General features: G+C 41.8%; 1 protein-coding gene across 3 annotated transcripts; it reads right to left on the bottom strand.

Annotated features, from left to right (window-relative positions):
* Positions 1-279: 279 nt before the first annotated feature.
* LOC135544400 (very long chain fatty acid elongase 7-like) lies at positions 280-17,857 on the bottom strand. Of its 3 annotated transcripts, XM_064971985.1 has the most exons (9): positions 17,733-17,857; positions 17,274-17,564; positions 8,224-8,312; positions 7,696-7,886; positions 7,282-7,432; positions 6,962-7,018; positions 4,070-4,175; positions 2,357-2,493; positions 280-2,222 (listed from the first exon to the last, which is right to left on the bottom strand). In XM_064971985.1, exons 3-9 carry the CDS (start codon positions 8,285-8,287, stop codon positions 1,972-1,974), a joined length of 957 nt encoding a protein of 318 aa, XP_064828057.1. In that variant the 5' UTR covers positions 8,288-8,312; positions 17,274-17,564; positions 17,733-17,857; the 3' UTR covers positions 280-1,971. The 3 variants fall into 3 exon arrangements, with proteins under 3 accessions (XP_064828057.1, XP_064828048.1, XP_064828065.1); XM_064971976.1 differs by lacking the exon at positions 17,274-17,564; XM_064971993.1 differs by lacking the exon at positions 17,274-17,564 and having other exon boundaries at positions 7,352-7,432.
* Between the last annotated feature and the right edge of the window lie 9,476 nt (positions 17,858-27,333).

Below are 27,333 nucleotides of genomic sequence, written 5' to 3'. Positions count from 1 at the left end.
AGTGTAGTTCCAGACCAGTGTAAAACATGACACTGTTTCAAAGCACCTCCCAGTATAAAAATGTATTCATATGTTCTCAGAGGTCAGCTGTGCTGCTTTCTTATCATTCCAGTGTCTAAAATTGTCAACATGTGGACTCCCGATTCATTCACCCATTTCAAAAGGTTATACTACTACTTCTTATATCCGGCCTTGGTTATGGGTGAATGACTGTTGAAAACAGTAAAAAATAAAATATTTGAACTGCTACAAACGAAGCACCAATAATATAAACACAGGTGATGTATAAAACAGCATTTATTTTTATATAAATACAAAAATTACTTTACACGACTGTTTTTATACAGAATTAGCGGCATCATGGCTGGAGGGGCTTAGACAAAGGCACTGAACAGTACCCCATGGTGAATAACACACTCACACTAGAGCTAACATCAGCAAATACATTTAAAATCAGCTAGATCGCTGTTGCTTATTGGACTCAGCCTACACCCCAGGCACTGGGGTTTTACTTCACCTGTGGAGGCCCATCCTACACCTAGCTAATGCTGTGTCCTCAATCACCAGTTGAGCAGAGCTCGGAGGCGAAAACCAAATGTGAACACACCCAGTGAGAAAGCATACTGACTGTCATACGCATGGCATAAGGACTGAACTCAATTTGGAAGAGTGGATACAAAACAAATATGCATGCAGTGGTAAACAATGGCTACAGTTTTTTTATATATATTTTTTTAAATGTGGCGTTCTTTGCTTGCGACAGAGCGAAAGCGAAAGGTGCACTCTGCTCCGGTTCCTGCAAGGACAGTGCTACACTTTTCTCTCTGGTTTCAAATGTCACACCGTCACTTCTGTTGGACATAATACAGACAGATTTCAATGAGATTCAAGTAGGCCTACAGCTCTTTAACAGTAGGAGCAGGTTGGCTTCCAAAGTTTCTCAGCACCAGTAGAGGCTGTGACTCAAACCAGAGAGAAATGGGTGCAGAATTGATGAAAAGGTGTGTGTGTGTGTGGGGGGGGGGGGTCAACACCGATAACCTCCACTCAGTATACATGTAAACATCAGTTCTTACTGGCAAAATGGTTATCCTGTATCCTTCCACCATTACAGGTATACTATGGGTAGGGCCCAGAGTTTTTCCCAGCCATGTGACCAGACCCAGGAAATACATCAGGCCTCAACTATGGAGGATGGCTCACATACTCAAGACAGAGAAAATCCTGCTAGCAGAATATACAAATTGTTTACAATTAAATGCATAGAAAATGTATTACAATTATTTTTTAAAGTACAGGTATTGAAATATAGAAACCAGCTGAAATCAAGGTCACATTATAAAGCTGACTTCTACAGCCTAAGCTAGAGAGGTTCAGCACCAACTCTAAACGGCAAAGGTAATTTGGGCTGGTGGGACAAAGCTACTGAACTGCCCCAACATTGGCTAACCTAACGCACGTCTAACATCAACAATCGGTTTATAAAAATTTAAAATAACACTCAACTTGTGCTTTCACCCTGAACAGGAAAGAAAAGCACAGGTATAAAAATGTAAAATATCTAATACAAAAAGTCCAGTAGAGCTTTGGTTCATAACTCTGAGAGATTGCTGTAGCAGAGAGAAAATATCAGAAGAAAATATCAGAAGGTCCAGAGGTGAGGGGTCAATTCTCTTTGAGTTCAATAGTGCACTGACTTTTATATTGGAAAACAAATCTCCTGCATACCTAACCTGGGATGAAATCATTAGTCCAAAAAAATGTTGCAATGGAAACCGTTTACGCCAAATGGAAAAATACCGTTTCTATTAGACAAATTCACGTAGGTACCTATCCGTTTGGTTCCTAGTGAATACACCCCAGTACTCTAAATTCTAAATTCCATGTCTAATTTCAGTTCATGAATAGGCTCATATTCAAATGAGATCAACCCTTGATCCTGATTGACTGATCTCCTGTCACTTATCCTTGTCACAGTGGAAACCATTCCCGTTGGTTATTTCGCCGTTGGTTTTGTTGTAGGGGTGGGCCCAGGTTTTGGCCTGAAGTACCTTGGGAAGCCTCTTGCCCTTGGTGTAGGCGTGGTACCAGAAGTTGAGGAAGAGGAGGAGGAAGACCAGGCCATAGAGGCCAATGATGTAGATGAAGATGGGGAACTGGTAGGGACAGTCCTTCATGAAGAAGTACTGCCAGATGTGGGTGGTAACAATCACAAACTGGATCTGGACGACAGACAGAGGAAGGTCAAATATGACTTGTTTTTAACATAATCCTATCCTTGTTCATAAAAATGTATGACTTCTGATTCAAATTCAATTTCAACTCCCACACTAGTCTAGTGCAGTGCAATACGTACCAGCTGAATGGTGGTGAGGTACTTCTTCCACCAGAGGTACTTCTGGTAGGCGGGGCCCAGGGCAGACAAGCCGTAGTAGGAGTACATGATGACATGGACCACACAGTTCAACAGGGCATGGAATGTCCCCTGGCCACCTAGAGGACGAGATGAGCAATTAGCAGTTAGGATTTTTTTTTTTTTGTTCTACAGGGCAGTGGTTCCCAAATGTTTTAGTCCCGTACCCCTTCAAAACATTCAACCTCCAGCTGCGTACCCACTGTAGCACCAGGTTCAGCGCACTCTCAAAAAATATATATTTTTTTTTTGCCATCATTGTAAGCCTGCCACACAAACACACTATACGATACATTTATGAAACATAAGAATGAGTTTGTCACAACCCGGCTCGTGGGAGGTGACAAAGATCTCTTATAGGACCAGGGCGCAAATAATAAATCAATAATTTTGCTCTTTATTTAACCATTTTACATATAAAACCTTATTTGTTCATTGAAAATTGTGAATAACTCACCATCAGGTTAATGAGAAGGGTGTGCTTGAAAGGATGCACATAACTCTGCAATGTTGGGTTGTATTGGAGAGAGTCTCAGTCTAAATCATTTCCCACACACAGTCTGGGCCTGTATTTAGTTTTCATGCTAGTGAGGGCCGAGAATCCACTCTCACATAGGTACGTGGCTGCAAAGGGCATCAGTGTTTTAACAGCGCGATTTGACAAAGCAGAACACTATTTGGCAATCCAGAAATCCGGCTGTGGCTTCTGATTAAATTCAATTTTTATAGAACCACTTGTTGCAATTTCGATGAGGCTCTCTTGTTCAGATATCGGTAAGTGGACTGGAGGCAGGACATGAAAGGGATAACGAATCCAGTTGTTTGTGTCATCCGTTTCGGGAAAGTACCTGCGCAATTGCACACCCATCTCACTCAGGTCCTTCGCCATATCACATTTGACATTGTCCGTAAGCTTGAGTTCATTTGCACACAAAAAATAATACAATGATGGAAAGACCGGTCTGTTGTCCTTGTTAATGCAGACAGAGAAAAGAAGAGCTCCTTAATCATAGCCTCAATCTTGTCCCACACATTGAATATAGCTGCGGAGAGTCCCTGTAATCCTAGATTCAGATCATTCAGGCGAGAAAAAACATCACCCTGATAGGCCAGTCGTGTGAGAAACTCGTCATCATAAAAGCGGTCAGACAAGTGAAAATTATGGTCAGTAAAGAAAACTTTAAGCTCGTCTCTCAATTCAAAAAAACATGTCAATACTTTGCCCCTTGACAACCAGCGCTGAACACTAGATGGTTTAATTTGATTTTTGGCAGTGAAACGAGGCCACTCTGGTGAGAAAAAAACTCACCCAAATGTATAGCCCCGTTGGAAAATATAAATGAACTGTTTGGAAGAGGAAAAAAAAACATTTGAAAAAAATAAACACTTTTTTCATGTGAATCACATTTTTATTTGGCGTACCCCCGACGGCATTACGCGTACCCCTAGAGGTACACGTACCCCCGTTTGAGAATAAGTGGCCATGTTTCTGTGTTCCAATTTGACAACAGCTACTAAGGAAGACAACATGCTTAATGAATACGGACATTTTCCTGGTAGAGACCATCACTAATCTGCTGGTATAATCCATTAGGAGTTATGACACCAATGTGCTAATACAGTCACTGTACCAATTCAAGCCCTTGTATACTGTACCTGGAGCGAACCGGACCCCAAACCACCAGGTAAAGGGCATGATAGAGTGATGATAGACATGGAGGAACGTAACCTGACTGTTCTTCTTCCTCAGAACAAAGAAGATCTGAAAGGGAGAATTCAGCCATTTAACTTAAAGGCCCAGTGCAGTTCAAATACATTTTTGTTCCTGTGGTTTATATCATATTGTACAACAGCTAATGAAACTAACACTGTAAAAGTCTGAAAAATGTGATCAGTGCAATTTCCTAAAAAGTTTCTGGTTGAAAATACAATCTACATAGGACCTTCTAAATCAGCAGGTTTGAACGGGGGGGGGGGGGGGTCTGCTTTCCATGGTTCACCATGCAGTAAATAGGTGAATAAACCAATAAAGAGCGTTCCAAACCGCTTTGCCAATAACAGCTATTTTTCAGTTTCTCTCTCCCCACTCAGACCACTTACAGACAGTCCTAGTAAAATTATTGCTTGAGAAGTAATTTAGCAAAAAAGCTACTTTTGCTCAAATTAATGGAAATCTATTACAAATCAAATCAAATTGTATTAGTCACATGCGTCGAATACAACAGGTGTAGACCTAACAGTGAAATGCTTGCATACGGGCCCCTAGCCAACAATGCAGTTAAAAAAATAAAGATAAGAATAAGAAATAAAAGTAAAGTCATTAAAGAGCAGCAGTAAAATAACAATAGTGAGACTATATACAGGGGGGGTGCCGGTACAGAGTCAATGTGCGGGGACACCGGTTAGTTGAGATAATATATACATGTAGGTAGAGTTATTAAAGTGGCAATGCAAAGATGATAACAACAGAGAGTAGCAGCGGTGTAAAAGAGGGAGAGTGGGGGGGGGGGCAATGCAAATAGTCTGGGTAGCCATTTCATTAGATGTAGAAGCTGTTTAGAAGCCTCTTGGACCTAAACTTGGCGCTCCGGTAACACTTCCCGTGCAGAGAGAACAGTCCACGACTAGGGTGGCTGGAGTCTTTGACAATTTTTAGGGCCTTCCTCTGACAACCGCCTGGTATAGAGGTCCTGGATGGCAGGAAGCTTGGCCCTAGTGATGTACTGGGCTGTACGCGCTACCCTCTGTAGTGCCTTGCGGTCGGGGGCCAAGCAGTTACCATACCAGGCAGTGATGCAACCAGTGATGCTCTCGATGGTGCAGCTGTAGAAGCTTTTGAGGATCTGAGGACCTATGCCATATCTCTTCAGGGGGAATAGGCTTTGTCGTGCCCTCTTTACGACTATCTTGGTGTGATTGGACCATGTTAGTTTGTTGGTGATGTGGACAGCAGGGAACTTGAAGCTCTCAACCTGCTCCATTACAGCCCCATTGATAGGAATGGAGGCGTGCTTGGTCCTCCTTTTTCTGTAGTCCACAATCATCTCCTTTGTCTTGATCACGTTGAGGGAGAGGTTGTTGTCCAGGCACCACACAGCCAGGTCTCTGACCTCCTCCCTATATGCTGTCTCGTCGTTGTTGGTGATCAGACCTACCACTGTTGTGTCTTCGGCAAAACTTAGTGATGGTTTTGGAGTCATGCCTGGCTGTGCAGTCATGAATGAACAGGGACTGAGCACGCACCCCTGAGGGTCCCCTGTGTTGAGGATCAGCGTGGCGGATGTGTTGCTACCTACCCTTATCACCTGGGAGCAGCCTGTGAGGAAGACCAGTTACAGAGGGGGGGTGTTTAGTCCTAGGGTCCTTCGCTTATTGATGAGCTTTGAGGGCACTATGGTGTTGAAGACTGAGCTGTAGTCAATTAATAGCATTCTTACATAGATGTTCCTTCCGTCCAGGTGGAAAGGGCCATGTGGAGTGCAATAGAGATTGCATCATCTGTGGATCTGTTGGGGCGGTATGCAAATTGGAGTGGGTCTAGGGTTTCTGGGATAATAGTGTTGATGTGAGCCATGACCAGCCTTTCAAAGGACTTCATGGCTACAGATGTGAGTGCTACGGGTCGGTAGTCATTTAGGCAGGTTATCTTAATGTTCTTGGGCACAGGGACTATGGTGGTCTGCTTAAAACATGTTGGTATTATAGACTCCGACAGGGAGAGGTTGAAAACGTCAGTGAAGACACTTGCCAGTTGGTCAGCGCATGCTCGCTGCACACATCCTGGTAATCCGTCTGGCCCTGCGGCCTTGTGAATGTTGACCTGTTTAAAAGGCCTTACATCGGCTGCGGACAGTCTTCCGGAACAGCTGGTGCTCTCATGCAGGTGTTATTTTCCTCGAAGCAAGCATTTAAGTAGTTCAGCTTGTCTGGTAGGCTCGTGCCACTAGGCAGCTCTCGGCTGTGCTTCCCTTTGTAGCCTGTAATGGTTTGCAAGCCCTGCCACATCCGACGAGCGTCAGAGCCTGTCTTGTACAATTCGAACTTAGTCCTGTATTGACGCTTTGCCTGTTTGATGGTAAGTCAGAGGGCATAGCGGGATTTCTTATAAGCTTCTGGATTAGAGTACCGCTCCTTGAAAGTAGCAGCCTCTAGCCTTTAGCTCAGTGTGGGTGTTGCCTGTAATCCATGGCTTCTGGTTGGGGTATGTAGAAATGGTCACTGTTGGGACAACATCATTGATGCACTTATTGATGAAGCCAATGACTGATGTGGTGTACTCCTCAATACCATAGGAAGAATTCCAGAACATATTCTAGTCTGTGCTAGCAAAACAGTCCTGTAGTTTAGCATATGCTTCATCTGACCACGTTTGTATTGATCGAGTCACTGGTGCTTCCTGCTTCGAGTACAGTAAGGTACTTGATTGTTACCCAGAGATGATTTCATATTGATATAAAAACAGCTGCATTGGGACAAAGAAAAAAAACAGACAACTGAACAAGCGAGACACAGACAGTCAGAAAGCTGTACTAAAGGGAATCAGCTTACTGTGTCCAACATCTCTATGAACTTTGAGAAGTAGTAGAGCCAACATGTCCCAGCCATCTAAAAGGAGGAGAGCGAGGTTAGCAAGACAGGAATAATTACATTTCTTACAGATAAGCAAAACCATCCAATTCAAAATGGTGGTGACCTAACAGGCCTCACCACACGACTAATGACATTATGCAACACAGAAAACGCGGCGTGAGTCACGGCTATGGAATGGCCTGCTCTCAGTGATTATTTGTTCCAAAGGTTTGTTAGCATTCTAGAGTTAGTGGAGGAATCCACAGGTGAGTGGGTGCTAATAGAGACAAAGGAACTACCAGAACTAGTAGTTTGAAGATGTCTTCCTGTACTGTAGAGCAGGTTGCAGTCACAGTCTACCGCTCTTACCCTCAATGCCTGCGGCGAGTCCGAGTAGTCCACTAGGTCGCAGTGGAACGTGTAGCCTGTCCCCCAGCCCGACATCACATACTACATACAGTAAGAAACAATTCATTCAAATCAACAGACTCCTAATCACAACACAGTTGTCGTTGCGCTTGCTCTCCTTTAAACAAAGACTAGACGCCAACTGAAACGCACTGTCTCCACATTGAAACTAAAGAATGTAGTGTAAAGTATTACAAATTGGAAACCACGGTGGTTGAGTTTTTTTGCTAAACAAGATTGTATTGCTAGCCGAGGCAGTAACAAACACTAGAGCCTGTCAGAAGTCCATTGAGAAAGAGACCCACCTCATAGCACATGTAGAGGGACAAGGCAACCACGCTGAAGTTGTAGAAAATGAGAATTTCTTTGAGTTGGAAAGCCTTGCGGTTCTCCATGAGTCTGGGCCCCAGCCGGGTGACAAAGTAGATGTACGCCACGATTATTATGGTTTGGGGGAGCGGCGATGACATGAGAAACCAGTCCTCTGTCCTGGGGTCTGGAAAGCAGAGAAGGGTTGAGTGTGATTCAACATAACTCAATACATCATGCTAAATGAGATACACCAATATGAACAAGTTTAAGAGGGTAGATTTAGAGTCGATTCCCATGGCTTGTAATTATCAGCACCATTTCATCCACCCCAAAAAAACAACCATGGCTAGATGAAGAGTCTATATCTGTCCGTTTCCACCAAGTAACACAATGGAAGAGAATATTGCATAAGGCTTTTATGCATTATCCTCTGGCTTCCACTGGAATTGAACATTTACCTTTTTAATACCAAAACTAAGAATCTATGCGTCGCTGGACAGCAGTTAGTGGCGGATCCTCACCTGCATTCTTCATGAAGTTTTCATACCAGAGTCCGGCCCTGGCCGTTAGATCCCTGAACTCCATGTCTCTCTGAGCTCCTGTAGCCGTCCTGGAGGAGGACACACACAGGTAAGAGGTTAGAGATCAGTGCTGTGACAGAGGTAAGACAGTGGTTCTTGCTATCCGGGATCCTTGGGACATCCAACTATGACGTCACCCAATTGAAGTAGAAATGTAAAAGAGTTCGGGCCAGGTCAGGGTTATGGTAAGGGTTAAGGGTAAGGATGTCCCAAGAATTCCATATAGCACTATAACCCAGCGATCAGATGTATGCGTTCAGGCAGTCCTACAGTAGTTTTCTTGGACGGGATGATCCACCTGAAATAACATCCCTTCAATTTCAATCTTACTCTCTTGACTTAAATGGCCATAACATTTGCATGTTCTAGTTCTAGATCACCCCATTTCCCTCTAATAAATAAGCATGCACCATATTCAAATACTCTGTGACCAAAGTGGATGGGCCATATACAATATACCAGCCCTGAATGAAAGGCTGTTTTGTTGAAGTGAAATGAGTCCAATCAGCATCTCGCTCTCTCCTCTTGGTCAGTATCTCATTGGAAGACAAGGGATGGAGTGTTGACAGTACAATGGCCATCAGTCAGGCTTCCTCACCCATAGGGCTCTGGTGCACTAAATAGTGAATAGGGTGCCATTTGGAAATACAGACAGTCAGCATGCAGGGAACTAAAAAGCACTCATTCACTGGAGTGTGTGGCACACGTACACACAGGGACAGTCATTATAATGAAGACAATACTATAATAATTATGTTATACAACTACCGTCAGCTTTGGGAACGGTAAACTGATATTTAGAATGCAGGTCATCTTGAATGGGAAGACGTTGAGTAGGACTACATGGGCTATTAGTCGTACAACAGAATTTGGCAGGAGGGAAGATTAGGATCCACACAGACAGATTAAGGAGCAACACTGGATCGGTCAACCAATGATACCCATTATTAACCGGGAGGGAGCTAAGGATAAATGGCATTCACAGAGAACAGCTACATGAGGCTAGGGTTACTGTCCTGACATCTCTCTATTCAATAAAATTACAACCTGGAAGGATGGTGGGAGGAAGACGAGCCGAGTCTCTTTCCCATCACTGGAGACACCAAGAAACCTACCGATTCTACAGATCCACACAATGCAAGATCATCCTACATGCCTGAAACTATAAATTCAGTCTTTTGGAAGTACTTCACTTAAAAGTATTCCAAAATGCAAACAAGTACTGTGCGCTGCGTGTCGTTGAGGAGAGACTTCTCCAACTCAAACCCGCAGTTCACAAAATCCAACAGAACAGACCGTGTAGAAAGTTCCAGACGACGGGATACACAGGGTTATCTGGCAAAGTCTGCCATTTGAAACTTCCAAGATAAGTAGGCTTTAAAAGGTGCATTATACAGATATCGCTCTGCCATTTCCTGGTTGCTAAAATTCTGATAGTTTGCCTAATTTCAGTTAATGTGACAAAACAAGCAAGTATAGTTGTAGTGAATCATTGTACCATCTAAAATGCCGTGAAATATATTTTCCATAACCAAAAATATTGTATTTTCAGATGTTTGATGCAAAAAGGAACCTTCACAGGAAGCACAGAAATAGCACACATAGAACAGATCTACCACTTCTTAGACCTGGCAATGAGTGAGATCTATAGCTCACATTTCTATGTGAAATTGTTCAGGTCGCCCAAAAAGTTAAATATTGAGCTTTAACAATCAAATGATATCTGCCTGGTTTTGGGGGAAAAGGTCCAACGCAACCGTTTTTTTTATCTCAATATCAAATCATTTCTGGTTAAAAATTAAGTACCTTACTGTGATATTTTTAAATTAAAATGGTCAAAAAGAAACAAAAGCTTCTAGCTTCTTAGCAAAGAGCAATTTCTCAAGCAAGAATTTTGCTTGGGGGGGAAGAGGGAAAACTAAAAACTAGTAGTTATTGGCAGATGTTTGGAACTATTTCTTATTGGTCTATTATCTAATTTACAGCATTGTGATGTCACCAGGCAGGCCAAAACTCCATCCCACAAAAACAGACTGAAGTTTTCAGGCAGTCTTTTTAAAACAGCTTACACACATTTTCACAATATTATTCCAACCTCAGTGTGGAAATGTATATGAAACACATAGAAATCACATTTAACTGCAGTGGGTCTTTAACAGAAGAATGTTTATGAGGGAAACAGTGGCCTTTGTGCAACTCCTGCATCCTCTCTCGTATCTGGCCTTCTTTTGAAAAAGGTCAAAGGTAATCGAGAAAAGACTGCGAAGAGCATGAAAGGGGACAGAAATACACTTGTATGAAATGAGACTCTCCACCAATCGCGCGTCATCAGGCAAATGAAATTCACAGGGTGGAATCCCCCCCAAAAATGTATATAGTGATCAAAACAAATTACTTTGATAAATAGATAAGTAGCATATCATTATTAAATGTTTGCATGCTTTCTCCTTCGAGAAAACAATAGCTGATTCAAAGGGGGTGTGGCAGATTTCTAAACTCTTCGGTGAAGAACTCCGGTAGGATACACTTGTGCTTCCTCGCTGAAAGGAGGCTATCGAAGTGGGGAGGACCGTCTTGTGTTTGACTACTAACGAATTTCCTCACTCCTCGGTTACCGGGTCAAGGAGGAGAGAGGATGGGCTTCTGCTCAAATGGGAAAATGCCATCGTCTTAGTGGAGCAGCTCCCTTTAACGGCACAAATCCCCAGGGCCATCACTACACCCAGACAAGGGGATGATTCATGGGCCATTCAACACTAGATTTACCTGTATAATTTAGATATGAGTACAAGTAAGCCTACAGGATATGCCCTGAACTGGCTGTACATGTTCAAGCACCAGGTTTCCCTGTATAAAACGTACATCCATTAAAGCCACCATTGTTCCTGTACCCAAGAGTGCAAAGGTAACTGAACTAAATGACTACCACCCTAATAGGTCCACAGATGATGCAATCGCTATCACACTGCCCTATCCCATCTGGACAAGAGGAATACCTATGTAAAAATGCTGTTCATTAACAATAGCTCAGCATTCAACACCATAGTAACCTCCAAGCTTATCAATAAGCTTGAGGCCCTGGGTCTCAACCCCACCCTGTGCAACTGGGTCCTGGACTTCCTGACGGGCTGCCCCCAGGTGGTGAAGGTAGGAAACAACAATCTTCACGTCACTGAACTGGGGCGCCACAAAGGTGCATGATCAGCCCCCTCCTGTACTCCCTGTTCACCCATGACTGCGTGGCCATGCACACCTCCAACTTGATCATCAAGTTTGCAGACGACAACAGTAGTAGGCTTGATTACCAACAACGACGAGACAGCCTACAGGGAGGAGGTGAGGGCTCTCGGAGTGTGGTGTCAGGAAAATAACCTCTCACTCAACGTCAACAAAACAAAGGAGGTGATCATGGACTTCAGGAAACAGCAGAGGGAGCACCTCCCTATCCACATCGACGGGACAGCAGTGGAGAAGGTGGAAAGATTTAAGTTCCTCGGGGTACACATCATAGACAAACTGAAATGGTCCACCCACACAGACAGCGTCGTGAAGAAGGCACAACAGCACCTCTTCAACCTCAGTAGGCTGTAGAAATTTGGCTTGTCACCTAAAACCATTAAACTTTTACAGATGCACAATTGAGAGCATCCTCTCGGGCTGTATCACAGCCTGGTACGGCAACTGCACCGCCCACAACCGCAGGGCTCTCAAGAGGGTGGTGAGGTCTGCACAATGCATCACCAGGGGCAAACTACCTGCCCTCCAGGACACCTACACCACCCGATGTCACAGGAAGGCCAAAAAGATCATCAAGGACAACAACCACCGAGCCACTGCCTGTTTCCCCCGCTACCACCCAGAAGGCGAGGTCGATACGGGTGCATCAAAGCCGGGACCGAGAGACTGAAAAACAGCTCCTATCTCAAGGCCATCAGACTGTTAAACAGCCATCACTAGCACAGAGAGGCTGCTGCCTACATACAGACATGAAATCATTGACCACTTTAATACATGGAACACTAGGCACTTTAATAATGTTTACATATCTTGCATTACTCATCTCATATGTATATACTGTATTCTATCTATTGCATCTTAGCCTATGCCGCTCTGTCATTGTTCATCCATATATTTATATATTCTTATTCCATTTCTTTACTTAGATTTGTGTGTATTAGGTATTTGTTGTGGAATTGTTAAATAACACTTGTTAGACGTTGCACAAGCATTTCGCTACACTCGCAAAACATCTGCTAACCATGTGTATGTGACCAATACATTTTTATTTGAAATCACTTGAGTTGAGCTGAGGGCAAGTAATGTTACTACTGCCGGGCTAGACAATCTGGACCCTCTCTTTCTAAAATTATCAGCCTCCATTGTTACAACCCCTATTACCAGTCTGTTCAAACTCTCTTTCGTATCGTCCAAGATTCCTACAGATTGGAAAGCTGCCACGGTCATCCCCCTCTTCCAAAGGGGGTGACACTCTCTACTCAAACTGTTACAGACCTATATCCATCCTGCCCTGCCTTTCTAAAGTCTTCGAAAGCCAAGTTAACAAACAGATCACTGGCCATTTCGAATCCCACTGTACCTTCTCCGCTGTGCAATCCGGTTTCCGAGCTGGTCAATGGTGCACCTCAGCCACGCTCAGGTTACTAAATGATATCATAACCGCCATCGATAATTGACAGTACTGTGCAGCCGTCTTCATCGACCTGGCCAAGACTCTGTCAATCACTGTATTCTTACTGGCAGACTCAACAGCCTTGGTTTCTCAAATGACTGCCTCACCTGGTTCACCGACTACTCTCAGATAGAGTTCAGTGTAGACCTCTGGCAGTCTCTATGGGGGTACCACAGAGATTCAATTCTCGGGCCGACTCTTTTCTCTGTATATATCAACAATGTCGCTCTTGCTGCAGGTGATTCCTTGATCCACCTCTACGCAGACGACACCATTCTGTATACATCTGGCCCTTTTTTGGACACTGTTAACAAACCTGCAAACGAGCTTCAAAGCCATAGAAGACTCTTTGGCCCCCAACTGCTCTTAAACGGTAGTAAATCTAAATGCATGCTCTTCAACCGATTGCTGCCCACACCCGCCTGCCCGACTATCATCACTACTCTGGACGGTTCTGAATATGTGGACAACTACAAATACCTAGGTGTCTGGCTAGACTGTTAACTCTCCTTCCAGACCCATATTAAACATCTCCAATCCAAAATTAAATCTAGAATCGGCTTCCTATTTAGCAACATGCTGCCAAACATACCCTCGTAAAACTGACTATCCTACCGATCCTCGAAGATGTCATTTACAAAATAGCCTCAAAAACTCTGCCATCCGTTTTGTCTCCAAAGCCCCATATACCACCCACCACTGCAACCTGTATGCTCTCGCCAGCTGGCCCTCACTACATAATCGTCGCCAGACCCACTGGCTCCAGGTCATCTACAAGTCTTTCTAGGTAAAGCTCCGCCTTAACTCAGCTCACTGGTCACCATAACAACACCCACCCGTAGCATGCGCTCCAGTAGGTATATCTCACTGGTCATCCCCAAAGCCAAGACCCCCTTTGGCCGACTTCCCTTCCAGTTCTCTGCTGCAAATGAATGGAACGAATTGCAAAAATCATGGAAGTAGAGGAGACTTATATCTCCCTCGCTAACTTTAAGCATCAGCTATCTAAGCAGCTTACCGATCACTGCAGCTGTACACAGCCCATCTGTAAATAGCCCATCCAACTTCCTACCTCATCCCCATATTGTTTTTATTTACTTTTTTTGCTCTTTTGCACACCAGTATTTCTACTTGCACATCATCTGCACATCCATCACTCCAGTGTTAATTTTCTAAATTGTAATTACTTCGCTACTATGGCCAATTTATTGCCTTACCTCCTTACGCCATTTGCACACACTGTATATATACTTTTTTATTGTGTTGACTGTACGTTGGTTTATTCCATGTGTAACTGTGTTTTTATTTGTGTCACACTGCTTTGCTTTATCTTGACCAGGTCACAGTTGTAAATGAGAACTTGTTCTCAACTGACCTACCTGGTTAAATAAAAGGTGAAAAAAAAAAAAAACTAATGGCATCAACATAACATAAGATCAACATAATAAAATTAGGTGATTCCTTGGGCAAACTGCACTACCATGTAGTGTTGTGTAGATCCACAGGTCATGCAGGTTTCCTGTTTTACTGATAAGGTGTGGTGCCACACAATGGGAAAGCACTGGATGTCTGAGTCATTCAAACCTTTGGTTGACATGGTGACACCATTATAAGACACACACACACCCACAAGCTTTCACATGTTAATTTCAGTTTATGCAATTGACACCTTTCCTGTCTGACTGCTCCCACCCCTTACAAAAAAAGATTGCAGTCAGAGTGCAGTATAACTGCAGTATGTCCAAAATACTTTTTTTTTTACTGCAGTAATTTTCAGTTCAACTGCAGTTATTCTGCAATGACTGCTTCCAAAATAACACATTCGACTGCAGTTACTGCACTTTTATTGCAGTTTCAAAACGGCAATCTTTTTTTTGTAAGGGACCCTGATGAAGCTAGTCCAACTGGCCACCAGATGGCACTAATATTCCTTTTACATCATTTGTCATCTGTGTCTGACTTTAAAGTGCCCAGGCAGTTAAATACTCATGCCCCCCTGGCAGCCTGTTTGTACATAAATAATCCTCATTTCAGGCTGCAAATGTGTCAGTTTAACTCGATTCGACAGGGAAAATATGCAGACCGTCTTAATAAAACAATTGTCCACCACTGTTTTCGGACAACTTCTAGATGTTGCACACTCTTCAGTGCAGCAGTCTTTTTTACCCATGAAAATGGTGCTGGAAAATGGTGTTTTATTATGACAGTATGCATATTTTCCCAGCTCTTTTAGGCAGGTGGGCCATTAAATCGAGTTAAGGAGGACCCGACACCTGAATGGAGGATGCTTTATGTACTAGCCGGACTCTGGGGGGACACGAGTGTAAAGCTGGATGGGCTGAGAAGGGTAACAATTCCCCCACCTGTTGGGCATTGCTTTGCTGCAGGTCTGTCAACGACGGCAGGTGTTTGGCAGGCAGGAGCGAAAAACATTGTGTGCGTCGGTACACAGCAGGCAGGATAGGTAGCTAGCTAGGACACGGTAAACTGTTTCCTTCAACCCCCGCCTGCTGGGCACTACTTTCCCACAGTTCTGTTAACAACGGTGAGGGCAGATGTTCAGCAGGTGTTAGCGAAGGACATTGTGTGCTAGCTAGCAAGGACACCAGTAGACTGTCCTTTACCCCCAAAAGACTGATAATACTTGTATTTTCTTTTTGACCCACATCTTTAAATCTTATAGACAATGAGGGGAAATCCAGGAAACCAGTCAGTATCTGGTGTGACCACCATTTGCGACATCTCCTTCACATAGAGTTGATCAAGCTGTTTGTGGCCTGTGGATTGTTCTCCCACTCTTCTTCAATGGCTGTGTAAAGTTGCTGGATATTGGCAGGAAATGGAACACGCTGTCATACACGTCGATCCAGAGCATCCCAAACACGCTCAATGGGTGACATGTCTGGTGAGAATGCAGGCCATGGAAGACCTGGGCCATTTTCAGCTTCCAGGAATTGTGTACAGATCCTTGCGACATGGGGTCATGCATTATAATGCTGAAACATGAGGTGATGACGGCAGATGAATGGCATGACAATGGACTTCAGGATCTCGTCACGGTATCTCTGTGCATTCAAATTGCCATCAATAAAATGCAATTGTCTTCGTTGTCTGTAGCTTATGCCTACCCATACTGTAACCCCACTGTCACCATGGGTTCACAACATTGACGTCAGCAAACCACTTGCCCACATGACACCATACACGTGGTCTGCGACTGGTTGGAAGCCAAATTATCTAAAATGATGTTGGAGGCAGCTTATGGTAGAGAAATTAACATTACATTCTATAGCAACAGCTCTGGTGGACATCCCTGCAGTTAGCATGCCAATTACACCCTCCCTCAAAACTTGAGACATCTGAGGCATTGTGTTGTGAGAAAACAGCACATTTTAGTGGCCTTTTTCCCCCAGCACAAGGTGCAACTGCGTAATGATCATGCTGTTGAAATCAGTTTCTTGATATGCCACACCAGTCAGGTGGATGGATTATTTTTGCAAAGGAGAAATGCTCACTATCAGGGACTTAAATTTGTGAACAAATTTGAGAAATTAGCTTGGAACATTTCTGGCATCTTTTATTTCAGCTACTGAAATAAAGTAAGGGTTTATGAATTAAATTTTTTAAAGTATAGATTGCATTGCGACTTGGAAGGATTCGGAGGTTCATACAAGAACAAAACTGGTCTTGAGATACCTGTCTATTTAAATACAGGACTGGGTTGGTGAAAGGGGAACCCTTACTGTCACCTCTCCAGACACGTAAAATCAGTGAGTGATTACTTCAAGTGAGAATGCATGCATTTAAGTACTCAAATAAGGCCCAGTAGCATAAAACGTCTTACGTGTATTTCCTTAACTTTAAATCAGTCGCATAAAACATTTTCGGGCGAATTACCCCCTTAAATTAAGTGATCAAGTTAAGGGTGCCCATTATGTCCCTTGACTGCATCATTCAGTATGGATATCAATGTAAAATTAAGTGATCAAATTAAGGGTGCCCATTATGTCCCTTGACTGCATCATTCAGTATGGATATCAATGTAAACAGCATTTGTGGAGATGAATGTCGCTTTCTTCTGCCCTGATTTCAAAAGGAATAGTCACCAGTTAGCTAGCTAAACAATGGAAGGTGCCTAATCCAAGCCCCTACACAACTACCTACTCTAAATTAGCTTGACGTGCTAGAAAGTAATAGAAACAAGTTGAGAACTAAAATAAATGGTTTAATATTTTCGGAATCAATTCGTTTCTCCTTTCTTGAACGCAGAAGTTCTATTTTGCGATCTCGTAGACAATACCTTCAGTAAGTGTTTCAAGTCGTCTCCATGGTAACCGGAGTCTTTCTTGCCGTACCTGCCTTCAAACTACCGTAAAACCCTTAAATTATGTCCTTACTTAAGGAAATGTTTGAGGCGCTCTATGCAACACCCTTAGGTATGAGGAAGTTATTCCTTAAAAGAACACTTAAGATGTTTTATGCAATTAGTCTTCACAGAAAGGAATTCCGTCATAGTAATCCCGGTAGTAACTCGTCGGTCAAGGCTCATCACCCGCCCATGTCAACCAGCGCTAGATGACTGGCACGAGACCTGATGAAAACAGGAATCGTTCAGCGCTGCAGCAACACAGAATAACAGGCATCCCAAAAATATGTTTAGCCTATCACATACGGTAATGTGACAGCCTCCCAGTGTATACTGCTGAAGTAAAGTTATTATTCAGTGTATCAATGCCGTAACATAGCCTTATTCACAAACCTCCAATTTTGTGAGAGCATCCTACTACTCCGTCCTACGTTACTTCTCCTCCAGTGCTTTTGCCGGTGGGTCAGCTGTGAGCGTTTGACGAATGGGGTGTCAAACTCTAGCAATTTGCAAAAAGAATCCCATAGTCCCCTCCCTGTGTAACTGCTGTGCGTTGATACGGAAAGAGGGCGGGGAATGAGCCTGACGTTTGCTTTCTTCGAGAAACCGGTCGAAACGGATTGGCAATATTGGGGAAACCTGTCGTTATGAACTTTGAATGATACTTTTAAGATAAACTGTGCTAAACATTTCTTAAAGAATCCAACTTCAATTTGGAATTTTATCCCTCATTATATCTTCTCCCATTTTGGTGGCTTCAAGTTTTGTTACTTTGTAACTAATAACATTGATAAGATTCCTACAAAATGATCTGTTTTTCAAAGACAACTGGCTCAATAATATCCTGCTGGTGAGTCAGCTTTTTAATGCATGATTGTTACTCAATTATGAGGACATTTTTATCACATTACAATATCCCTGTTACACCTAGAGTTCGCCATAGTCTTTGATGCTATTCCATCTGGAACTCTCATGTTGTTTATAGGTGTAACCAGACCTCACCTTCTTGACCTACCCTCCCTTAATCCAGTTGACTCTTCAATAGGAAAACTGTGTTTCTCCTTGCTCCCTCAGAACAACAGATCTATACCTGCTTCATTTCAAAGGGATATTGTATCCATTCCTTATGTCACAATTTACTGGAATACATTTGTCAATAATATCTGTTGGAAAAAAGTCTGGTTATTTCCACACAAATACCTGCTTTTTAACAAGGTCTCTTTCAGAATGATCCAGAAATATTACCCTGCGAATCATTACCTTAAGAAACTCAAAAAAGCATTAACTGTACTCTTTGTGGTGAACATCCAGAAACAGTTTTGCATATATATATGTTAAGATATTCATAGTTTTATCACTGTTAATATTCTTGAATACTTTTGTTTTTCATGGGAGAATGTGCTGCTCAGTTTCCTTCACCATCAGAAGGATAAAGAAAAACAATTTGACCTCCAATCTAATTGTGCTAATTGAAAAATGTCATATTCATAAATGTAAATTCACTAATAAAACAAACGTCCATGTTTTCTATAAGGAATTTGAGCAGTACATTAAGACCATTCGACATTCTTCTAATTAGAAAGCTGTTAAAACAATCAATGTGTGTTTCTTTTAAAGTCTTTGTTTAATCTTGTCATTTGTTGTACCCCCTAGCGTATGTTTTCATTGTCTGTTTGTATACTTCTTGTATGTATACTGGTTTTTATAACGGATTGGCTAAATCCTCATTTATCAAAGAAGGTTAAAGACTTACATTAGAACCGGAATATCAATCACTCCTATTATTATCATCATTTTTATGTATGATGACCCATATTTTGCGACCAGTCACTTACACACTTCAACAATCACCTCCAGGTCTGTCTCAAGCACAGTGGAATGATATACAAGCATAAGGAACAAATGTCAAATCAATCAAACTGCAAACATTTGGCCAACATGTTTAGACAGAGGACTGACAGTGCAAAGCACTTGATCTGTTTAAGTGTAGTAGGGTATCCTACAGGTTATAGGTATTCCTACGTAAACATGAAGCTGCCAGTAGGAGGCAACACCAATTACAGTGCTGATTTCAGCTAAGCAGAATAAATAATGCAAATGTCAGGGGGGCAAGAGAGAGAGAGAAACATGGCTGACTGACACATGTGTGCGTGAATGGATGAGAGAAAGGTGTGTCTCTTGAGCTTCATGTTCAAAGAGGCTTTGAGGACTGGTTTGGCTCCAGTTCTGCTGGTTTTACTCTGCTCATCATTGGAATAATGGAAAGCTGATATGAACACCACAGATTCTATAGCTCAATGTACAATGCAGCTACCCATCCATAGGTTTATCTATGTATAGTCACTTTACCACTACCCACATGTATATATATTACCTCGACTAACCTGTGCCCCGCACATTAACTCTGTACCAGTACTCCCCGTATATAGCCTTTTATTTTACTATTGCTCTTTAATTATTTGTTATTTTTCTTTCTTTTTATTTATTTACTGTTTACTTCAGTTTATTTAGTAAATACTTTAACACTTATTTTTTCTTAAAACTTCATTGTTGGTTAAGGGCTTGTAAGTAAGCATTTCTACACCCGTTGTATTCGACGCATGTGACAAATAACATTTGATTTGAAATGCACAAATCACCAACGCTATACATTTCCATTTTTGTATAAAAAAATTTAAATTAATATTACAACAGACATTCAAATTCTGTTAAGGTGTATTCTCTAACACCACAGTAGGTGTTAAACTGCATTTGTAGTTTTAGAGAAGTCTTCAGTAGCACCATGATTATATTCTTAACCCCCCTACATATTTATTTGGACATTGAAGCGAAAACGTTTAATTTGCCTCTATACTCCAGTATTTGAGATCCAATGTTTCCTATTTACGGGGCATTGCAAAATATCACCTTTTATTTGAGGGTATGTTTTATTACATATCTGTTATACCATTTAGAAATTAAAGAACTTTATCTATCTAGTCCCCCCATTTGACGGTGTCATAAGAATTTGGACAAATTCACTTTATAGTCTATTAAATTTTGTCAAGTTTAGTATTTGGTCCCATATTCCTAGCCATTCATAGAAATGAATGTTAAATAATGTAATGTGTTATTTTGGAGAAACTTTTATTATAAGATTACAATTATGTTTCTGAAAATGTATACATTAATGTGGATGCTACCATGATTACGGATAATCATGAATGAATCGTGAATAATGATGAGTAAGAATGTTTGAGGCATAAATGTCATTCCCCAAATACATGTGATTGGTAATGGTGAGAGGTTAGTATGTCTTGTCGTGTATGATATGTGTCAAACTTTATTTTTCATCATTATTCCTGATTCATTCATGATTATCCGTAATCATCCACATTAAATGTAGATTTAAAAAAAATATTGAACCTTTTGTTTAACTAGGGAAGTAAGTTAAGAACAAATATTTACAATGACGGCCTACACCGGCCAAACCCGGATGACGCTGGGCCAATTGTACAGGTAGGTGTGTTTATACATCAGTCCTCATCACGACTCCATGCATCTTCAAAAGCAGGGTACACCGTAGCCTGGCTCCCACCCTAAGACGGAAAAATACCTCGCTCCTTTGTTGTTTTGAGTGAATGCGATTAGGTAATCAGGAAAGCATTACATACATTTCCTAAGTGCAAGCAATTGCAGTCATTGTAAATAATAATTTGTTCTTAATTGATGCACCTGGATAAATACATATTTAAAAATAGATAATTCCGTTTCCAAAGCTAAATATAAAAACCAGTGAAGCTGGATAGGGAGGTGGCTTGAGATACTTACACACATAATTTTATCAGTACCTGGGAAATGTAGCCAAGGTGAGGCAGCATGTGTGTGTGTGTGTGTGTGTGTGTGTGTGTGTGTGTGTGTGTGTGTGTGTGTGTGTGTGTGTGTGCACCTGGTTACCCGAGTAAGGTGCAGCACAAGCCACAACCCCTATGATCTCATTCCTGTGTGCACAAAGGCTTGGTTGGTCTGCATTGTTGTGACTGGAATCAAAGAATAAGTCCCTAATAGAGGTCTGTCTATTAGCTTGGCTAATGTGATTGCATTTTAGAATGAGAACAGGGACCTGCCATCCCCCAAACGTTTTTCAATTGTTCCTGCTTATTCAGCCTCCTACTTTCTTGGTGGCTGGCCCTTCTTCCATGTCCGGGGTCGGAGAACAGGAACCCAGGCTAGGATGTTAGTCTTTATCCCCGCTGGTTATTGGTACCCCCCTGGACACACAGAGGAGAGCAGTGCTTTAGCCTGTGTATCAATACTCTCTGCTATTTAATTCCTGGCCAGAGCCATATACAGTCAGGTCCATAACTATTGGCACCCTTGATAAAGTTGAGCAAAAAAGACTATAAAAAGAAATAATACAAATACTGAGCTGTATTTTACGCACACAGAAAAAGGGGGAAATTATTTTAAACCAATACAATTGCTCAGAGAAAGAGATTTTGTTTAAAAAGTAATAAAAGATAAGGGTCAAAACTATTGGCACCCTGTTTTCAATACTCTAGCACCCTCCCCCTGGAGAACACGTTGGGAGGGATCTTAGACCATTCCTCCATACTGAATCTTTCCAGATCCTTGTTATCCTTCAGCTGTTCTTATGGGCTGCCATAAGAGCAGCCCAAAACAACCATAGGTTTTCAATGGATTCATGTCTGAAGACAGATGGCCATTGCAAAAAAAATATTTTTGTGGATTTTGATTAGTGCTTGGGGTTATTGTCTTGGTGGAAGATCCACTTGTGGCCAAGTGTCAGCCTCCCGGCAGAGGCAACCAGGTTTTGGGCTAAAATGTCCTGGTACTTGGTCAAGTTCATGATGCCGTTGACCTTACTAAGGATCCCAGGACCAGTGGAAGCAAAACAGCACCGTTAACATCAAAGATCCACCACCATATTTTACTCTAGGTATGAGTTCTTTTTCTGCATACAGGTATGCTTCCATTTTGATGCCAAACCCACCACTGGTGTGCGTGGACAAAGAGGTATATTTCCATGTCATCTGACCATAGAACCAGTTCTAATCCAAGTGCCATTGAGTTTATCAAACTCCAGGCTGTGCTATGGTCAGATGACATAAAAATGGAGCTCTCTGGACACAAAAAAAGGAAACTTACAGTGCATTCAGAAAGTATTCAGATCCCTTGACTTTTTCCACATTATGTTACATTACAGGCTTATTCTAAAATGGATTAAATACATTTCCTCATCAATCTACACACAATACCCCATAATGACAACAGGTTTCAAGAAATGTATAAAAAAAAAACAGATACCTTATTTACACAAGTATTCAGACCCTTTGCTATGAGACTCAAAATTGAGCTCCGGTGCATCCTGTTTCCAGTGATCATCCTTGAAATGTTTCTACAGCTTGATTGGACATGATTTGGAAAGGCACAAAACTGTCTATATAAGGTCCCATTGTTGACAGTGCATGTCAGAGCAAAAACCAAGCCATGAGGTCGAAGGAATTGTCTTGTAGATCTCCGAGACAGGATTGTGTTGAGGCACAGGGTACCAAAAAATGTCTGCAGCATTGAAGGTTCCCAAGAACACTGTGGTCTCCATCATTCTTAAATGGAAGAAGTTTGGAAGCACCGAGACTCTTCCAAGAGCTGGTCGCCCTGCCAAACTGAACAATTGGGGAGACAGGCCTTGGTCAGGGAGGTGACCAAGAACCTGATGGTCACTCTGAAAAGGCCCCAGACTTCTTCTGTGGAGATAGGAGAACCTTCCAGAAGGACAACCATCTTTGCAGCACTTTATGGTATAGTGGCCAGATAGAAGCCACTCCCCAGTAAAAGTCACATGACATTCCACTTGGAGTTTGCCAAAAAGCACCTAAAGGACTCTCCGACTATGAGAAACAAGATTCTCTGGTCAAATGAAACCAAGATTGAACAATTTGGCCTGAATGCCAAGCGTCACGTTTGGAGGAAACCTGGCACCATCCCTACGTTGAAGCATGGTGGTGGTGGCAGCATCATGTTGTGGGGATGTTTTTCAGCAACAGGGACTGGGAGACTAGTCAGGAATGAGGCAAAGATGAACTGAGCAAAGTACAGAAAGATCCTAGATGAAAACCTGCGCCAGAGAGCTCAGGACCTCAGACTGGGGTGAAGGTTCACCACCCAACAGGACAACGACCCTAAGCACACAGCTAAGATGACACCGGAGCAGCTTCGGGACAAGTCTCTGAATGTCCTTGAGTGGCCCAAACAGAGCCCGGACTTGAACACGATCGAACATCTCTGGAGAGACCTGAAAATAGCTGTGCAGCGACACTCCTCATCCAATCTTACAGAGCTTGAGAGGTTCTGCAGAAAATAATGGGAGGAACTTCCCAAATACATGTGTGCCAAGTTTGTTGCTTCATACCCAAGGAGCCTCGAGGCTGTAATCGTTGCCAAAGGTGCTTCAACAAAGTACTGTGTAAAGGGTCTGAAAATGTATGTAAATGTGATATTTCCATTTATTTTATTTTTTGTTAATACATTTGCAAAAATGTATAACTTGTTTTTGCTTTGTCATTATGGGGTATTGTGTGTAGATTGATGAGAAGAAAAAAATATTGAATCCATTTTAGAACAAGGCTGTAACAAAATGTGGGAAAAGTCAAGGGGTCTGAATACTTTCCGAATGCACTGTATGCAGAAAAGTACCTCATGTTAGAATTTGGTCCTAAATTAGCCAAGGTAGTCAAGTGGAAAGAAACATGTTGATGAAGTATCCTGTCACTCAAGTGTTGATGGCAAGAGGAAGTCAAAAGGTATTACAGCAGTGCCTACCTTTATGAAACAGTAGACTCAAAACAATGACAATCTTTATCCAGGGAGATAACAACGGAAACAAACAATAGAAGTTCAAACCTGCCAATCATTTGAGGTGGTGTAAGTGGCATTAGCCTACTTCAACTAAAAAAAGATAAGAAGCAAAAATTAATTCCAGAACTGTGTGTTCTTTCCAATGAAAAAAATAACTCTGACAAGTTGCACTGCCACATTCTTACAACTTACATTTTTATTTAATTTAACCTTTCTTTTGACAGGGAGTCCTGTTGAAACCAAGGTCTGTTTTACAAATGAGCCCTGTAATTACAAAAATATACACATCCAATACAATATGAAACAGTACAATAAGTACGGCATTAGGTGGGTAGACTAACAACATAACTAATATTTCCTCTGATTAACATTTGTGGAAGGCTACAGTGTTCCTTGCCATGTCAGATTATCTATGCCGACTATATACCATAAACTGACAAGGCGTCAGCTATCTACTGATAGCATTGTCAGGATCCTGATAATGTGGACATAATATGTGGCCAGGGTTGTATTCATTTGGAACCAAATGGAAGCAAACTGGTCGCTAAAATGTTTGCTATGGTTCGCTAGAATGGGCACTAATGAATACGATCCAGGTCTCAGAGACCTTGGTTCATCTTAGGAACAATATGACTGCACATGAACCGATTTACATGAACATGCGTAAGCTATTGATAATGAATGAACATAATATTGATATGCTGATAACACTGTAAATTCTTATTGCCTTCAGAAAGTTCTCACCCCTTGACTTTTTCCACATTTTGTTGTGTTATAGCCTGAATTTAAAATGGATTTTATTTGTCACTGGCTTACACACAATACCCCATAATGTCAAAGTGGAATTATGTTTTTTTTTATTACATTTTTACAAATGAATTACAAATGAAAAGCTGAAATGTCTAAATGGCAGTGACTGAACTGAGAGAAAAAAACATGCAGGGAATTCTACACCATTAATAATCACATTCTAATTGAAATGCCTATTAAAATGCATCTAAAACGATCTGAATGTATCAATGGACCAATTGCTTTTTATGGCGGCGGGGTATTGGGTCCACTTGCGAAACAACATTTCATACAATGGGACAAACACCCCATTTGAAACCCTGCATGCGGAGTTATGCAAGATTCTCCTACATGTCCAGAGTAACACAAAGAACAAACAGTTTTCCACGACCTCTCTGATGAGAATAGGCTAACCATCCTGTTGGGGGAGGATATAGGCGAGCTGTGGGGTTTGCAGCGCACAACATTGCTGCCTGCCATAAAATGTGGGACAGGAGTAGCAACGTTTCCATGAACTTGTCCAGTGATGTTTTTGTAGACATTTGGATAGTTGACATAGAAAATAGATATGACAATTGTCCGCTACGGTGCTTTTCCCTTGAACTGTTGTGTGGCTATAAAAAACAGCTGGAGGTAATGACGTCAAACCACCCCAACGACTTTCTTGTAAAAAATAGTGGTCGAAGTGTTTCCATTGTCCATTTAGGGAAATTGCGCATTAAATACATTTCCCGACATCCTGTATGCCCTCCCACCTATCTGTTTCTCGTCTCGGGTAGCTCGCAGAAGCCAGAATGTAAGAATGTACTTTTTGCCATTTTCAAATAATTCTCACGTGCCAACGTATCGCCACGGCCAGTGCCATGGTGAAACGTGCACAGCTGTCGATATGAAATAATTGGACGGGGAAACTTGCATCCAGCCAACCAGAAAGCAAGGCGAAGCAATTCAGGCATCCTTGAAAGTCAGGATAATCCTTGTCCTGCAAAGAAACATATTTTTTTTTTTTACAGTTGAAACATTTATTGAGCAAGCTTGGCATCACGTGCCCCGCCCCGCGTACCTTTCAATTATTCGGCAATCATCATTTATTTGAAGAAAAAAAAAACACCGTTTCCATCAACATTGCCACAATACAGAGAGTTATACACAAAATAAAATCCACCCATCGAACAAATAAACAATGTCGAGCTTTAGAAAATGTGACATTGTTTTTGTCGTTTTAAACCTGGGTCATGGAAACCTGCCCAGTGACAGACCAACCAAGTGTTACCTACTTATTTATTTTCTTATTGATTTAAATTTCTAATACAACACCCCCCCCCCCCCCCCAAACCCTTGATTATTGTTGTTACTGGTGATCCTGTCTGTGACAATATTTATTACCTTTAAGGATGTTGATATAATCCCACAACAATCGCGCTGGATAAGAGCGTCTGCTAAATTACACTTTTTTAAATATATTGTTAATGAATCATTCCATTTGCAATAGGTACATTGTTACATTACGCCAATAAAGAAAATGGGACAAACACCAAATTGAGACTGCATGCAGAATTAGGCCAATAACCATTCATTTTAAAATTCCAGAAAAGAGCCGGTAAATTCTACAACCACCGAAAAGGAAGCGATTCCCAAACCTTCCATAACAAAGCCATCATCTACAGAGAGATGAACCTAGAGAAGGGTCCCCTAAGCAAGCTGGTCCTGGGACTCAGACCACACAGAGCCCTAGGGCAGCAACACAATTAGACCCAACCAAGTCATGAGAAAACAAAAATATAATTACTTGACACATTGGAAAGAATTAACAAAAAAACAGAGCAAACTAGAATGCTAATTGGTCCTAAACAGAGAGTACACAGCTGCAGAATACCTGACCACTGTGACTGACCCAAAATTTAGGAAAGCTTTGACTATGTACAGACTCAGTGAGCATAGCCTTGCTATTGAGAGAGGCCGCTGTAGGCAGACCTGGCTCTTGAGAAGACAGGCTATGTGCACACTGACCACAAAATTAGTTGGAAACTGAGCTGCACTTCCTAACCTCCTGCCAAATGTATGGCCATATTAGAGAAACATATTTCTCTCCGATTACACAAACACACAAAGAATTCGAAAACAAATCAAATGTCGATAATCTCATATCTATTGGGTGAAATACCAGTGTGTAATCACAGCAGCAAGATTTGTGACCTGTAGCCACAAGAAAAGGGCAACCAGTGAAGAACAAATAGCATTGTAAATACAACCCATATTTATGTTGATTTATTTTCCCTTTTGTACATGAACTATTTGCACATTGTTACTCTATATATAGCCATATTATGACATTTGATATGTCTCT

Source organism: Oncorhynchus masou, chromosome 1 (genome assembly GCF_036934945.1).
Source record: "Oncorhynchus masou masou isolate Uvic2021 chromosome 1, UVic_Omas_1.1, whole genome shotgun sequence".
NCBI lineage: Eukaryota > Metazoa > Chordata > Actinopteri > Salmoniformes > Salmonidae > Oncorhynchus > Oncorhynchus masou.
The sequence above is the reverse complement of the archived record's forward strand: the minus strand, read 5'-3'. Positions and strand labels throughout refer to the sequence as shown.